We start from the raw sequence: 15,409 nt of genomic DNA, 5'->3' as shown, positions 1-15,409 counted from the left end.
GTGTAGCGTTGATTCTCATTGATATAGTTTTATTCTCTTATTATATTTCATCATACTAATATAAACACAAGATTAAAAAAATGAACAAAGAAACTGTACAAAAACATGTATATACTACATTTTAATTACAGAACAGTCTACTGTCCAAAAAAGGCACTAAATTCTGAAAATGGGCGATACAGTACAGTCAGAACGTAACTATTGGAGCTTGATACATCATTCAGTCTTCTGGGATCAACACTGACTGAGAGTTTCCCTGTCTGGGAGGATCTTGGTTAGGGGATAATACAAAGGAGACGCGTGCAGTTCACTCAGCCAAGAGGAGCTGACACCCTCCTAACCTGGCAGGGCCACATACAACACCTGCAAGGGACAGACTCAGTAGCCGACTTGAGGTTTGGTTTTCTACCTTAAGACCTGCGGTATATAACTGTAAAGAGTTAGTAACACTGGTTTGAGGGTTTTCTGTGAATCCTAAGTGTATTCGCTCATTTTGGGAACTGAAGCATGGCCGTTTCATAAACGGCTCATGCGTCGCGTTCTAGAACGCTCGTCGGCAGAACTAGGCCTCGCTGCCTCCCAGGGGAGTGGAGGCTGTGGTACATGTCTGGAACCCTCGAGAGAGCAGGTTCTAGAACAGGGGTTCTTAACCCTGTCCTCAGGGAACCCCTGTCCTGCATGTTTTAGATGTTTCCCTGCTCCAACACACCTGACTCAAATAAATGGGTCGTTGTTTAGTTCCATAGAAGCCTGGTAACGAACATGCATTTGAATCAGGTGTGTTGGAGCCAAGAAACAATCTCAAACATTCAAAACAGAGTGTGTTCTGGAATTAAGTGGGCACTGGGGCCTATGCTTTGCGCAATACAACTCTCCATCTGAAACAACTGGGGTCAGCTTTATCTTCTGGGGTCATGTATAAAGGAAATGCAAACGGTCAAACAATACGAGACAACGTGAACAAAAGCTTGGTTGATTGACAAAAACGAATGATTAAAACATGTTTCAAACAGTTCATCATACACCGTTTAAAAAAGGATTATAAATACGAAACATTTTTTTAATGTGCCGCTTACATTTACGGACACAGACCCAGTGTCTAGGTCAGTCTGAGGTGAAGTCGCCTCAAGCAGCTGAATGATACCACCCAGAAACACAGTGCTCCTAACGTACTTCCTTTAAACTAATAAGAGGTAGCGACAGTCAGAATAATTTATAACTCGCTGGGTTTCTAATTTAACTGGCTGATAATAGCTATTCGTAGAAAAGTGTATTCTCTGAAATTAATAGAACTCTGCCAATGGTGCTAGCAATCAAATTCACTTTGAAAAAAGCTGAAAGCTGAAATAAACACTTAAACAGAAAAAGCCACTAAGATTGTTTCTCAGGTCAAACTGAAGACCTACAGCAAAGTAACATGTACCTGAAACACTTACCTCTATTAAAATGATCTGATTTCATATATATATATATTTTTCCTCTCAATATGATCCTCTCCTTTGGCTTTTAAAACAACAAAAGATGTTCCTTAGTGTTATAATTCATAATCAACCTCAGCAATTTGGATGCCTCTGCTTACATACGATAATTTCCCCCCTGTAAATCTGGAGGCCGCCAGAGAAACACACAAAGAAAATAAACGCATACCAAGAAAAAGAAAAAACTGTTAAAAACAGGTACGATTTCCAGTTGGGAACACAAGCTCTTGGGTGCAGGGCTTATAGAGTTTCAGGGTTCACGAGCGGTCTGGAACTGTTCCGAAACACACCGTTCTCATTCTCCACAGACTGACTAGATGACAAAACTACATGATATTCCTCCATCCATTCTTTCCCTCCATCGACTGATCAGCCATCCATCCATCCCATAAGTGGTGTTCAGGCTCCATTGCTCTACCAAAGCATTGCACAATGAAAAGGGTTTCAGGGTCTGGTAGGTGGGGAACCACAAGGGTGTATGAGAACCGTATATACATCAACACTCTGAAGGATTTGGAAACAGATGAGCCTGGTTTGGCTCTGTCTAGTGCGACCTAGGTGCTGAGGCTGGAAGGAGGAGAGGAGGGGGTGGATGGAGAAGAAGCTTCAAGTGGGAACTTCTGTGTGTGAGGGGGGAGGGGTCCAGAAAAGCCCCCCCCCCCCTTCCTCTTTCCTTCCTGCTCCACATCTTTCCTCAGATGAGGGAGAGGAAGGGAGCGTCTTGGGTCTGTGTGTGGGTAAAGAGAGGCTGAGAGTCCACGGTGAGAGGATACAGTGTTGGGATAGCTTCATGAAGATATTTACTAAGATTTCTCTATTATGTTCGTCAAGTCTCTTTTCCAAATCCACTTTTTAGTCACACACCTAGCACCATCTCTCTTTCACCTCCCCCCTTTTCCCTCATCTTCTTTCCTTCTCCTCTTCCTCTCCTGTACGGTGCTCCTCCACTCCCCCAAGGGCTCCTGGTCAGGTTCAGTCCTCCTCCAGACTCTCTGTCTTGATGTCGCTGGGGACTCCCCCCGTTCTGGACAGGGCCAGGATGGTGTGGTTGACTGCAGCCATCTCCACAGCCAAAGAGATGGGGTCCTGGTGGTCAGTGTGGGCAGTTCCATCATCCTTGGGGAGGTGAAAATACAGCTGTCATTTCCAATACAGCACCATCACAAATCAAGACCTACTATCTATGGATTACATTTTTTATTTTATTTTGGGATTATGATCCAATCCATCAAGTGTTTATATTTATATAATATATCATATCACATCATGTTATATTACATTTTAACGTCTTTATTTGTTAACGTTAACCAACTTGTTCTTTGACTGGCTGAATGGATGTTTCCGTCGCCATTTTAATGTGACATGTCTGATCAAGTCTGTGTCCATCAGTCTGTGTGTTACCTGTGTGGGAGATGTAGGCTCCAGTCTGAAGAAACTGAAAGGTCTTGTCATAGGCCTCTTGTCAAAATAGGGAAGGTCACAGGCCTGCCAGAGGAATCACAACACACCTGCTCAATACCGGCCAACTCAGCACCTGTTAATAATGTGGTCAGTCCTTTGTGGCATGGGATGGGTATAGCTGAGTGGTAAAGTACTTGGCCACAAATCAAGAAACCGCAGGTTCAAATCCTCTGTGTGTCACTTTGGGTAAAAGCGTCTGCTAAATGAACACATATTACGTACATTGATGTGTTAAACAGGCAAGATCCAGAGCTACAGGGGGGGATTTGATCTACAGTCAAATGCTTAACCACTGAGCTACACCTATACAGTCATTTACTGCAGCGTTCGTGTATTCCCATTCCCCCATCTCTGAGATCTGTTGATGGTGCGAGCGAGAGGTTCGGGACTCTGGTTCTACCTGTTCTGAGAAGTCGTTGCCATCGATGTCGTCGCTGTTTGAGTGACCTCCGGGACTCTGCACATCTATCCCATGACTCTCCAGGATTGTGGCTTCTTGGAGAAACAAGAGACTGTCAAGATCCGCATTAACGCTTGGATAAAAGTGTCTGCTAAACGAATGAAATGTAAGATAGTGTAATTAAATAGAGTAGTTTCCAACTCATGCTAGAGTTAAGCCACTCCTGTAAATATTGGGGATATGGAGTCCCTCCAATTGGTCATCAACAATAAGCATGTCGGTAAGAAAACTATCAGGTGCTCTTCTGTCGTGAATCCTTTATTATCAGCCGTCAAATCTCCACTACGTACCTATGTTAGCCCGTCTCTTGATCTCTTTGCGTCGGTTGGCAAACCAGTTGTAGACTTTGAGGGAGGTGACTCTCTCCAGGTCTGACAGCTTCTTCCCTAGAAAGCAGATGGGAAACGGACAATACAGAATAGCAAACAACGGAGATTGGTCTTTAGTAGCCTCTTTTGATTGCAGTCTTCATATCCCCTGGTTCGAGAGGGCTGTTCTACCTGGTTTGAGAGGGCTGTTCTGCCTGGTTTGAGAAGGCTGTGCTAGCTGGTTTGAGAGGGCTGTGCTACATGGTTTGAGAGGGCTGTGCTACCTGGTTTCTGGATGACAGCGTTGCAGGCATTGGCGATCTCCTCTCTCTTGGCCTCATCTGGATACTGGTTCTCATTGAAGTAACTAAGGAAACAGACCAAGTCCACGTGGAAATGATTCAGTCATAGGTTGGTTTTCTATTTCATGCATTATGTAAATGAGTATGACAGAATCTGGTCATGTTTATTACAATATCTAATAATCTAATTTGAATCTCCTCCTCATCCCATAGTTCTCTCCATCCATCCATCCATCCCTCACCTCTCCATGACAGCCAGACACTCCTTCCTCCAGGTGAAGCGGCTTCCTCTTCGCAGTCGGAAGCCTCCGGGGGCGGTGCTTATGGGGGGCGGGGTCTGCCTCCACTCCATCTCATCCAGAGCCAATGGGGCGGGGCGCATGTTTAGAGTGGCACCTGGGAAAGCAAGTCATAGAGTTATTTTACAGACGCGCACGCACACTTAGAACATCTGCAGTTCAAGCACACACTAAGTATCTCTGTACAACCGAGCATAGAGAGAATTCTCAGGAGGACACCTCCTAAAACTGATTTTCTTTTTTCTTCTTCCCTGAATTTTTGTGTATTTGTCGTGAAGCTTGTGTGTAACTCTCACACCAGTAGAGACCTCTACAGAGACAAACATCTACTGGAGGTCAAATCATTCTCCATTTGGGAGGTAGGGTTGCTGTTCAAGAGCAGGCATTGGATCCTGGGAGAGATTCTCAAGCGGCTCCTCTGCAGTGACAGAGGTGTGTGAAGGACTAGTGAGGGCCGGGCGCTGGGCAGAGCGCCTCCAGAAATAGTGCTGGGCTGATTCTGCTGCTGACGAGCTTGGCAGAGATCCACGAGGAGCAAGCAGCAGAGGACAAGGAGACAGCCGCTCGCTAAGAGAAGCCTTTCAGAATACGCACACTGGGGCTGAACTCTGACACACAAACACACGCTCACTCTCACACACAAATACACAAAGACACACGCACGTGGATGGACACAAGGACACTCTCACACACTCTCACACACACACACGTCATAGACAAAGACACACACACTCAGTGTGTTGAAAACCGCTGTAGAGAAGGGTACCTGGAGTGGTCTTCTCCATCTGGTACCAGCGGTAGAAGGCCCTCTTCTTCTGCTCACTGAGGTCAGAGCCATGCTGCAACAGCCAATGAGAGATCCTGCTCTGGCTGATACCTGGAACAGCCAATCAGAGTGATTAGGGAGAGAATTTGAGGATGTGGGTGTATGTATGCGTGCATCTGTGTGTGTGTGTGTGTGTGTGTGTGTGTGTATGTTGCCCTACCGACCTGTGACCTGAGCCACCACAGCCTGTGAGATTCTCCTGTTCCCCAGGAAAGCCTTGATCTCCTCCTTTACAATACTGCTGTCCCTCCTGCATGCACACACACATTCAGTACCAAAACACAAATGTTGTTTTATCTACACAGTCTCATGGAAATGTATATACATAGGAGTTACTTGTATTTAAATATTTCTATTTTTAGAATCTTCACTATCGACCTGCTGCGACAGTAAGAAACAAGTCGACAAACGCGAAAACAATTCAGTTCAATTTTTAGGCTAGAATCCCACCCTCTCCATATTTCAGAGATAAAGCGCATCACGGCTTTTAACAACCACATCCATATCTCACACCATTTGCTGAGACTGCAGCTAAAATTAGTCTGCTCACAAAGCTTGCTTTTATCGACAGACATGACGCTAAATCAATGTAGCTCTGGCACTGGCTGGCTGTGCGTGATACAGGACTGAGGGCGAGATGAAGGGTGTCAACAGGGGGGGGTTCACTTTAGATGGTACCGGTGTTAGGATCTGGTCTTGGACAACACAAACGCCCCCCTCCCCATCCCCCTTAGAGCACCCAGACCGAAGCGATGCAGAGAAATGCGGACTGAAAGTGTTTTTAGAACACTCCTAAGCTTCACTGTGGTTTAAGAAAAAAGTATATCTTTAAAAGGGGAGGGGGAGCTCTGACCGTCAATGAACAGCACACATAAAGCTCAGTAGTAAGACACAGGTGTGGGTAGCTTCTATCTAGTAGGGAAAAAGGGAACATGCCGGAGAGAGTTTTCGGTTGTTGTTCTCCAAGGGTGAGACTGTCAAACACTGAAAGTGGTTAACACCATGCCACTGCAGACAACAACATGAACATGTTTTACATTGTTTCTATAACAGTGCAGCGATTGAATAGCCAAGACCAACCCCACCACCCACCCTCCACCTGACCCCACCACCCTACCCTGATCCCTACTTGCCCTTTGACCCCATCACTGACCTCATGAGCTCCTCCACCTTGTCGTCGATGTCCAGATCTTCCTCTGTCGCCTCGAACCCAAACGCCCTCGCCGCCGCCGCGCTGTTCATTGGATACCTGGGTGGAGACAGCTTCCCATTGGGCGTGGCCGCCAGACTGTCCCGGCCAATCTGAGCCAAGGCGACCAGCGACACCGGGGACGGTAGAACAGACAGTGGGGGCGGTCCAGGGGGCGGCGAGGTGTCATAGCTGTTGCTAGGCGACGGAGACAGGCCTCCGTGGAACTGCGTCTGAGTAGAGGTGGAGATGGTGGAGGACGGGCCGTTGCTACCGCTACTGTTGCCGCGGTCGTTACCATTGTTACAGGACAAGGAAGTGGAGGAGGTTGTTGTGGTGGCAGCATTGTTGTTGTTATTGGTTGTCGTCGAGGTGTTGTTGTTGTTGTTGGAGGCGGAGCTGCAGCTATTGGCCCCGCCCACGTAGGAGGTGCGACGTCCGAACTTATCCCCGTGCTCGCGGTCCAGCCGCTCCAGGGTGTCCAGGGCGTGCAGGATCTCCTGCTTGCTCATGCCGCTACGCCGCAACCGCTGCAGCAGGTCTATCTGCTCGATGGTGAAGCGTGGCTCTTCCGAGAAGTCACACATCCTGCCGGGGAGACGGACAGAGATGGAGAGAAAGCAGGGGAGATGGAGATGGAGGAAGAGAGAGGGGGAGGGAAGGAGGGGGAGAGTAGACAGAGAGGGGAGAGGGAGAGTGAAAGGAGGAAAGCAGAGAGGGGAGGGTTGAGGGGTGGCGTATGAGAGAGAAATTAAAAATGAGAGAGGGAGGGAGAAAGACAGCGAGAACAAGAATGTGTGAAAGAGAGGAAGATGAGAGGGGGGGAGAGAGAGAAATAAGCTATTTTAGGGAACGGCATGCAATAGAGTCACCTTGACAGCTAATGCTATCTTCACAATCTGCTGTGTGGATGGAGGAGTGCGATGAGAAATGCCACTGTCGGCCCCTCCAGCACTCCCCTCCAGCATGTTACACACTAACACTTAGCTCCTGATCAGATCAATGCGACTGAGATCAGACTGCCGCAGGGTTCCCATCTCTTCAGGCGTTGCTGGAGATGATTGGTCGATACATCCCACGCTACAGGCTGCATTACATCTCCCCTCAGGCTCATGTTATACAGACCATAAGAACAGGAACTAGATTACAGGAACTACCTTCCAGGCTTTACACGTATCCATTATGACCTGAGGAAAGGTGATCTGGTCTGATTGGCGTTCTGCAGTGTCCTCCAGGTAATTTGAAGCCAGCCGGTCCCTGTCTGTACACTTATGGGTTAATGAACCATTTTTAACCAGTCCAACTGTTTGTTTTCGTTAGGCCACAGCAGTGCGAGCAATGCATCTCTGAGAGCAGGCTGTTACTGAGTAACAGGCTCGGTTTAGGTTGGGTCAAGTTAAAATAGTAATGTCTCCCTGCTAACCGTTTGTCTGCTGTGGCTGGTGCTGAGTTTTTCACAGGACTATTGTAATTATTACCTATCATCGTTAACCCAGAGGCCAATTGTCCAGACACTTCACATCAACCATAAACTTGGGTTAGCTAGTAAAGGTGGGTAAACCGGAATATAGGTACAGCATATATGTTGTGTTTAGTTTCAATACTCTTCCAGTGTTTCCCATACATTGATTTATTTGAAAATGCCCACAATTCACAGCATTGTGACGTGAAACACAAGGGTTACCAGGGGAAGCCCGGTAGCGAGAGAAAGGTCCCAGTGTTGTGCCCCCAGAGGCACCCCCACCTTGACTAGGAAAGGGTCCCATGTATGAAACCTACTCTGGTTACTCATACTAGTCCCCTCAATGTACTGTGAAAATAATTTGATGCTCAGAACAGAAATTGTAGGGGGTGCATTTCAAGGCAGGGGCCAATGATTCTAACTGTATAGCCTATTGAGAGGTCTAGTATGAGTAACCACAGTAAGATCCATGCATGTGACACTTTCCTAGTCACACTGTCTTCTGTACTCGTCTGTCCCAGCGTGGCTGTGAAACTTTAGAAAGCAAGTATCGGGACACTTTAGTACGAGAAGAACTAGACAGACATACACTTACACACAAGCATACACCCACACCCGATGTAAAGCATGTCTGTGTCGAAGCACTGACGATAGATGGGCAGCAAACCCATGAAACGGATGATCACATCCTTCTTCTGAGATCTGGGCCACAGATCCAATACTTCAGAGCTGTCCAAACCAGATGACACACGCTGATTTACATCACCAATGAGGTTTTTTCTTTACTCCATCTGCCCGCCTCAAAAAAGATTAGTGTAACACCTGAACGACATGAAACCATCGTAAATGGAAGAATTATATTAGCATATTCCTCTTGGACATTATTCACACGTAACTCAAGTTTAACAATGTCAACATGATGTAGGTTATTTCTCATCTTTGTTGAGACCTAAGTAGCCATTTCCCTTCTCAGTACTATCTCTGGTTACATTTTGATCATTTGACATCTGGCTGCGTTAACGCGTGCATCAATGCAGCAGCATAGTTTTACATCTGCGGAACGCCCTTTCTGCGGCCCTACAGGCGTACAGTAGCTAGCTTTTCTGCTTTCTTACCTAAATATTGTCACTGGGAGTCATATAGCTAACGGTACAATATCGTTTGCTAACTAGCTAAACAGTTAATTGTATGTCAGACTATCATTTTGTCCTGATGATACAAAACACATTGAATTCCCAATATGAGTCCAGCATGCATTGCCACATCCTCTTTATATTAACGTTCTACTAGCCTGTGCTAGTTACAATTCAAACACGTATAATCCGCGAACACTTTGTTCTAACTTGTTAGCAATTGTCTCATTCATACATGACTTGGTTAGTTAAAATTACAATTTAAAAGGTCTGATGACGTACAGTCAGTTATCTAGCACATTGCTCTACAGTCCGTAGGCTTTGAGTGGGTCACTAAACGGAGCAACCCAGAACAATATCGGAAATACAGTGTAGCTGCCAAAACTCAAATGTACTGTAGACTCGGCTCCACGTGAATCACTTAGCAAGCTAAAGACTTATATTTTATTTTTTCATTTGAAACACACGTCTATGTAGTTTTCTGCAAATGTTCTACAGAAAAGGCCACTTCCAAGAAAATAACCCGAGTCCCCGAAATGTTGACAAATTCAGCTATTTAAATAGCTAACGTTAGTCAACCAAAATATCAGACTTTCTTACCTTATGAATCTCGACGTCTCCGCTGTTCTCCTGACATTAAATATTACAGCACCACAATAATTTTGTGGACAATGTCAATGTTCAACAGTAAACATCGATCGACGAAAAGAGCACGCCCAGCCCTGCTAGCTTGCAGGCTACTTGATTTGAATCAGAGGACAACTATTTTGCCTTTGTTTGATTGACACAGCCATATTTACACCAACACCTCTGAAATGGGTGGGATATGCGTGCTGGGATATGTAGTTTACAGTACAGCACAGACGACAATTACTCATTTATATTGTTTTGCCCCAAAAACTACAAGACAATTAAGTCAAGGGGACTACCGGATTGTTCTTAACTCCTCATGTCATTACTATCACAATAGGTCAACAACAAAAACAATTCGAAATAATTGAAATACATTTTCTTAAAGCTCCACTCCCGAAACATTCAAGTTTCGGCAGTTTTTAGATAAATGTCTCCAAGTAAACCAGAACTTCTGGGTACATTATTTTTCATCACAACTTCCGGGCTGGAACGATAAAGTTGTTTTAACGTGTTACGTCATTTCCTAGTGGAGACAGCTGATGCAAACGCTCAGCTGCTTGGCTAGATACATTACTAAATCGTCGAAATAGTAAATATTTACTTATAGTAATATACTAGTTACACGCAATAATGCATATGAGAGTATCTGAATTATGTTTTCTCTTGCATACCATGTTGGTTTTTGCGTGGTGTTTCAATGACATGGAATCGGGGCCTGCGGGGCTAGCTGTTCAGGCGAATGGGGATCGCTTCAAAATCGAGGGTCGGGCAATAGTTCCTGGAGTAAAAACTCAAGACTGGATTTCGACAGCTCGAGTTCTTGTGGAAGGCGAGGAGTATGTGGGCTTTTTGAGGTAATATAACGTCTGTAAATACGCGTATTTGTATTGTTTGCTGTAATGGCAAGCTACGTGCTGCTTGACGTTTTGCCAACTACAGTAGGCTAGCAGGCCTATTACATTATCCCGGTCACTTCCCTATCAGTCAATTTGACCCAAAAACGAGTAAGGTGATTGTTTCTTGTACATTAATTGCTTTTACTTTGCAATGTTCATAATTCACAAAAGTTTCTAGCTAGCGGACGTATGTATGTAATATTGTTGTAAACATATACGTAAGCTAGCCTGTCACATTGACACCGCTTGTAAAAACCCTGTAGAACTATAGAGGTCGCCTGTGTCAAGGTTTTAAATTGGTAATAATTGGATACATCTGACATTTTCCACACCCTACAAACTATGACCAGTACCTACAACAAACATTTACATGTCACACAGAAATGTTCTGAAGAATGTATCTGGAATTTGAATGCAGCCCTACCCTGCTCATCAGTCTGTGTGCATCCCTGTTTGTTTTTTACAGAAGTGATGGAGGCTTCGTTGTAAACGATGTGCCTTCGGGATCATATGTCGTTGAGGTCATCTCACCCGGATATAAATTTGAGCCAGTCCGAGTAGACATAACATCTAAAGGCAAAATGAGGTATTCAACTTAATGAGGTTTTCATGATAGATGTTTGTTGGTGTAAGGGACATTCACCCTGAACTAAAATATGGTACACCTGTTTTTCCTCCTTAATCCAATCTTTTTAAATCTCTTCATAGGGCACGTCTTGTGAACTACATCAAGACTTCAGAGGTGATCCGCCAGCCGTATCCTCTTCAGATTAGGTCTCCAGGCCCTCATACCTACTTCATGAAGAGGGAGACTTGGGGGTGGACTGACTTCCTCATGAACCCCATGGTGAGATTGTGATGACCACAAACCTACAATCCTCCCCTTCTTTGTGTTGCTTAGATACGTAGTAAGATGGGTGGGCACAACGTGATGACGAGGGGGATGATAAAGGTATGGAGAAGACTCATGAATGCTGTTTGTTTGTCCATGTCCCCCCTCAGGTAATGATGATGGTACTTCCTCTGCTGATTATAGTCCTGCTGCCCAAGGTTGTGAACACCAACGACCCTGAGATGAGAAAGGTAAAAGAAGAAACTTCCTGATCACTGTCCCTATAACGAGGCATGCCGAGTACATTTCAGGGTTCCTTCTATTTGACAGCGTATCTCCAAGCGAGAGGTATCCCTCCTGATAGAGGTCCTTTGACCAAAGTGTTGTGGCTTGCTTACCCACTCATAGTTTGACCTCATTGCCCCTTTATCTTTCAGGAAATGGAGCAGTCCATGAACATGCTGAACCCCAACCCTGAGCTTCCAGATGTCTCTGAGTTCATGACCAAGCTGTTCTCGGGCTCTAAGGGCTCTGGGAAACCAGGGGGGGGAAGCAAGGGCAGCAGCAGACCTGCAGTGAAAAGAAGGTAGTGACACCCACTCAGACCTGGTCTGAAGAGCTGCGGTATCCCGCCATGGAAGCAAGATTTTTAAGAGTTGTCTGTTGTACAGTTTTTCCCACCTTCTTTGAGAGTCCCTTTTTTCCAGAAGTCTTGCAAAATAACATGGGAAGGAAAGCTGTCTTTTTTTTCTTTCTTTTTTGCACTGCACTATTATAACCTTTCGATTCGACCTGAAAGATTTTTACACTTTCTTTTGATGTTTGTAACTGTCATTCTGTTATGCCTGCTTGGTTGTTCTCATACCTCTCATTCAGGTACTTTATCGCCCAACTTACTGTCGCTAACTCTCTGGTGTGTACTCTTACTAACTGCTGCTGTATCTCAGAATCATATGTCAAGTCTACTTCCACTACTTGAATGAGAGCTTATATAAACTATTAAGATTTTTTTTTTTTTGAGTAAATACGACTGTGAATGAATCGGATGGATTGAATTTTAATTCTAATAAAATAAAAAAACAGACTTATTTAAATACCAAGGTTAATAAATTGTGATAAAAGCTTATGCTTGTCTAATTTTTGTGTCCTTGGGTTTAATGGATAGGATTAGCCTTGATTTATTATGGGATGTATTTGGAGGCAGTACATGGAAGTACACTCCACATTGTATAAGTAGAGGAGCTGATCGCCGTGCAATACATTGTGATTGATAAAAGTCTACATCTAGGCCCTAGTGCTTGATTTAAATGGCATAGTCACAGTGTATAGCTAAGAATGTGTTCAGTTTGCTAACTGCCTCGCATATCATACAAATAATTAGTCCTGCAACAATTTTCACTATATGTCCGCAGAACACAATGTTCTCTTTTGCATTCTTCCCTAAACACAGGATTTGTGACATGGTTAGGGACTTCAGTTCAGCTTTGGTCATATTTCCAGCCAAGGGAACCCTTGTCAGATTCCTCCAAGTTTAACCTTTACTACTGTTGCTGTGTAAGAATATTACTTTTTTACTTTAGGCCAAACTTGCTATAGTTGTCTACAAAGTACAGTTCACAATGGCTCTGAATGCAGAGCCTCCGTCCCCCCCATACACACCTGTGGCTCAGTAGACAATGGAGTGCTGACATGGAAACTTCTAAAGCACTCCACATATTTATAGAGCTGACAGTATCTGAGAAACGGCTGGCAGTGCCCTGTGCCCTAACTAGACACAGGTTCTTCAGCACATTGTAAAACACTCACACACACATTCTGTCACACACTGGCAGCCCTGGGTACAGCATAGAAACAATAACCTGTGGATTAACTGTCATGTATTACAAATACTTGTAAACCCCCACAAACTGTAATTGATAAATATTACATTCAATCACGGCCGTAATCATAATATATATTGGGACACCCCCCCCCCCCCCACCATATTCAAATCTGGTCAAAATGTGTGTCCCCCCCCCAATATATTGATATAAAAATATAAATGTGCTACGCTCCAACAGGCAACCACACATGCTGTCCGAAATTATCATAATAAAATGATTTCGTCCCTCCCAATGTTGACTCCATGGCTACGGTCTTGCATTCAATTCATTTTAATCCTGAAGGAAATTCAAGAAACCAAGACAGATACACTATTGCTTGTTGTTTAATAAGAATTACAGCACTGGGTTTATATTGAAGGATATTACACAATCATGTTTGAAGAATGCACAACAGCAGATATAACGCCTGCAGTCTTTGCCAGACAGTTATTAGTCTTTGTTATGATTTATAGTGAGAAATGCTCTTCAATATCGAGAATATTCCTATCGAAATTCATGATGAACAGGCCTATCAACATGCTGTCTGTTTGTTCTCTGTCAGCAGCTGTTTCTGCAGGCATGTGGCACACCACCACGTATTACATAGTGAGAAGAGGAAGACAGACAATACAATTACCCCACAGTCAAGTCCTGATTTCCCCTCTGCGCCAACCACTTAGGTAATATGTAGCAGGTCTGGAGTTAAGAGTAGTGAAATATTAGAAGGTTTAAGACATGCATTTAGAGGGGCCTCTTGACAACAACAGGTGTGAACATATCCCGCAGGGAGCAACTGTTGCTTGTCATGAAAATTGAACAAATGTACAGGTATTAGTCAGCAAAAGTAGTCACTCTAAAACACTCTATAAAGACTTGATTTAGGCTTTCATTGAAAATTTGAAGATCCACAGATTTTCTGTAATAGAGAAACCAAGTGAGAAATGAATCACTAATGTCCGAAGGTAGAGTAAATGATGAGAACGCATTTGTGGTTAGCAGCTGTTTTGCTGTCCATTAGAGCTGATGGTTCAGTTGACCAGGACATGCCAGGGAGGTGGGCAGCTGTCAGACACCAACATACAAGGCCTGTCTGTCTTACATAGCCTTATAAGGATGAGGGCCATTCAAAATACACAAACCTTTTAAGACAGATACCACTTATCCTGATAAAGACCTGGAGATGAAGATTTGGGGTTACCAAGAGGTACCCTTTCACATATTACCACTCTCTGTATAATAAAACAGGCCTAGTGAGTAAAACAAATGTGTACATGGCACATACAGATAAGGGCCGGGTTTCCCAGATTTGTTAAGAAGCTCGTAACACTCTAAGAGTGTTCTAGAGCGCTCTTAGAACGTTCCTAAGAAGATCTTAGTGTTAAGAGCTTCTTAACGAATCTGGGAAACCCGGCCAAGAGCTGGATACTCTAGAAAAGAGCTGAATTCCTCCCACCTCCACTCTGCTAGGTCTGATTGACTGGGGTTGTGTCCAGGGGAATCCTGAAGGGCCGATTCCACCAGCCATCTTTGCTGCTGTGAAATAAACTCTAAATATAGAGGCCTCCCAGCAGCCAGCAGGACTACACCGAGTTCAAAAATGCTCACACATAATCCGAGTGTGGCAGCTCTTAGTGGAACACAGGTTCAGTGAGTGCCTCCAATACCTTTTTGCTTGAAGTCATTCTCCCAAAATGACACATGCACACATACACACACAATGGCAGCCCTAGAATGTTACACATGAGCTGACCAGACTGATACCGAGTTTGTTCCATGATACCATTTTGAAGAAATTCCTTGTTGATCTCAAATCATAATAACTGAATGTTTTCAGGATTGTTAGAAATCTGTTTCTGAGAATGGAAATGTAATGGAAAGTAAGGTTGGCAACTCCCTTTGAGGTAAAGCTTCAAATTGAGTATTTCCCTATCTTGATTGTTGAGGGTGGCTGTGTGGGGGTGGTGGTGGGGTCTTGAAGGCTCAGACTCAATATAGAAAAAAGGCTTCTGTTTCCTGATAGGGTACAATACAGAAGCCGGGGGTGCAGGGAGAAAGGTGGCGAATAAGGAGTTAGGGCAGTGGACTCTCCACCCTGGCTCTGCAGCGCTGTACAGTCAGTGACACCTGTCACCCACCATGACCCTAAAAGGAGAGAGCGGAGCCAATCAGAGCCCAGCTCCTGCCAGGACAGCCACAGGCTGTCCCTGAGGTCTGTCGATTGGGGGAGGGTCTCGACACCGACACTTGCCCCCTCCACCCCCTCCCCAC

At 44.7% G+C, this 15,409-nt stretch overlaps 2 protein-coding genes across 4 annotated transcripts; one reads left to right on the top strand and one right to left on the bottom strand.

The window, feature by feature from the left end:
- Positions 1-34: 34 nt before the first annotated feature.
- hmbox1b (homeobox containing 1 b) lies at positions 35-9,903 on the bottom strand. Of its 3 annotated transcripts, none has more exons than XM_047022058.1 (10): positions 9,519-9,903; positions 6,288-6,911; positions 5,299-5,384; positions 5,075-5,185; positions 4,252-4,405; positions 3,992-4,074; positions 3,690-3,785; positions 3,340-3,434; positions 2,880-2,963; positions 35-2,594 (listed from the first exon to the last, which is right to left on the bottom strand). In XM_047022058.1, exons 2-10 carry the CDS (start codon positions 6,908-6,910, stop codon positions 2,451-2,453), a joined length of 1,476 nt encoding a protein of 491 aa, XP_046878014.1. In that variant the 5' UTR covers position 6,911; positions 9,519-9,903; the 3' UTR covers positions 35-2,450. The 3 variants fall into 3 exon arrangements, with proteins under 3 accessions (XP_046878014.1, XP_046878016.1, XP_046878015.1); XM_047022060.1 differs by having other exon boundaries at positions 3,340-3,431; XM_047022059.1 differs by lacking the exon at positions 9,519-9,903 and adding an exon at positions 8,381-8,565.
- Positions 9,904-10,051: 148 nt separating this feature from the next.
- On the top strand, positions 10,052-12,405 carry emc7b (ER membrane protein complex subunit 7b). Its single transcript, XM_047022061.1, has 5 exons — positions 10,052-10,405; positions 10,914-11,033; positions 11,156-11,294; positions 11,450-11,530; positions 11,717-12,405. The coding sequence occupies exons 1-5, from the start codon at positions 10,182-10,184 to the stop codon at positions 11,867-11,869; spliced, it is 717 nt and encodes a 238-aa protein (XP_046878017.1). The 5' UTR covers positions 10,052-10,181; the 3' UTR covers positions 11,870-12,405.
- The last annotated feature ends 3,004 nt before the right edge of the window (positions 12,406-15,409 follow it).

The sequence above is a fragment of the Hypomesus transpacificus genome, chromosome 6 (assembly GCF_021917145.1).
Source record: "Hypomesus transpacificus isolate Combined female chromosome 6, fHypTra1, whole genome shotgun sequence".
NCBI lineage: Eukaryota > Metazoa > Chordata > Actinopteri > Osmeriformes > Osmeridae > Hypomesus > Hypomesus transpacificus.
Note: the sequence above shows the minus strand (reverse complement) of the source record. Positions and strands in the feature narration are given on the sequence as shown.

What these genes read in the sequence shown, in the direction of transcription:
- hmbox1b (XM_047022058.1), bottom strand. Translation starts at nt 6,910, where the DNA reads ATGTGTGACTTCTCGGAAGAGCCACGCTTCACCATCGAGCAGATAGAC. An exon ending in TGTGGTGGCTCAGGTCACAG is followed by an intron (nt 5,186 to 5,298) that starts GTCGGTAGGGCA and finishes TGGCTGTTCCAG; the next exon opens with GTATCAGCCAGAGCAGGATC. An exon ending in AGCCTACATCTCCCACACAG is followed by an intron (nt 2,595 to 2,879) that starts GTAACACACAGA and finishes CACCTCCCCAAG; the next exon opens with GATGATGGAACTGCCCACAC.
- emc7b (XM_047022061.1), top strand. Translation starts at nt 10,182, where the DNA reads ATGCATATGAGAGTATCTGAATTATGTTTTCTCTTGCATACCATGTTG. An exon ending in ACATCTAAAGGCAAAATGAG is followed by an intron (nt 11,034 to 11,155) that starts GTATTCAACTTA and finishes ATCTCTTCATAG; the next exon opens with GGCACGTCTTGTGAACTACA. An exon ending in ACTTCCTCATGAACCCCATG is followed by an intron (nt 11,295 to 11,449) that starts GTGAGATTGTGA and finishes GTCCCCCCTCAG; the next exon opens with GTAATGATGATGGTACTTCC.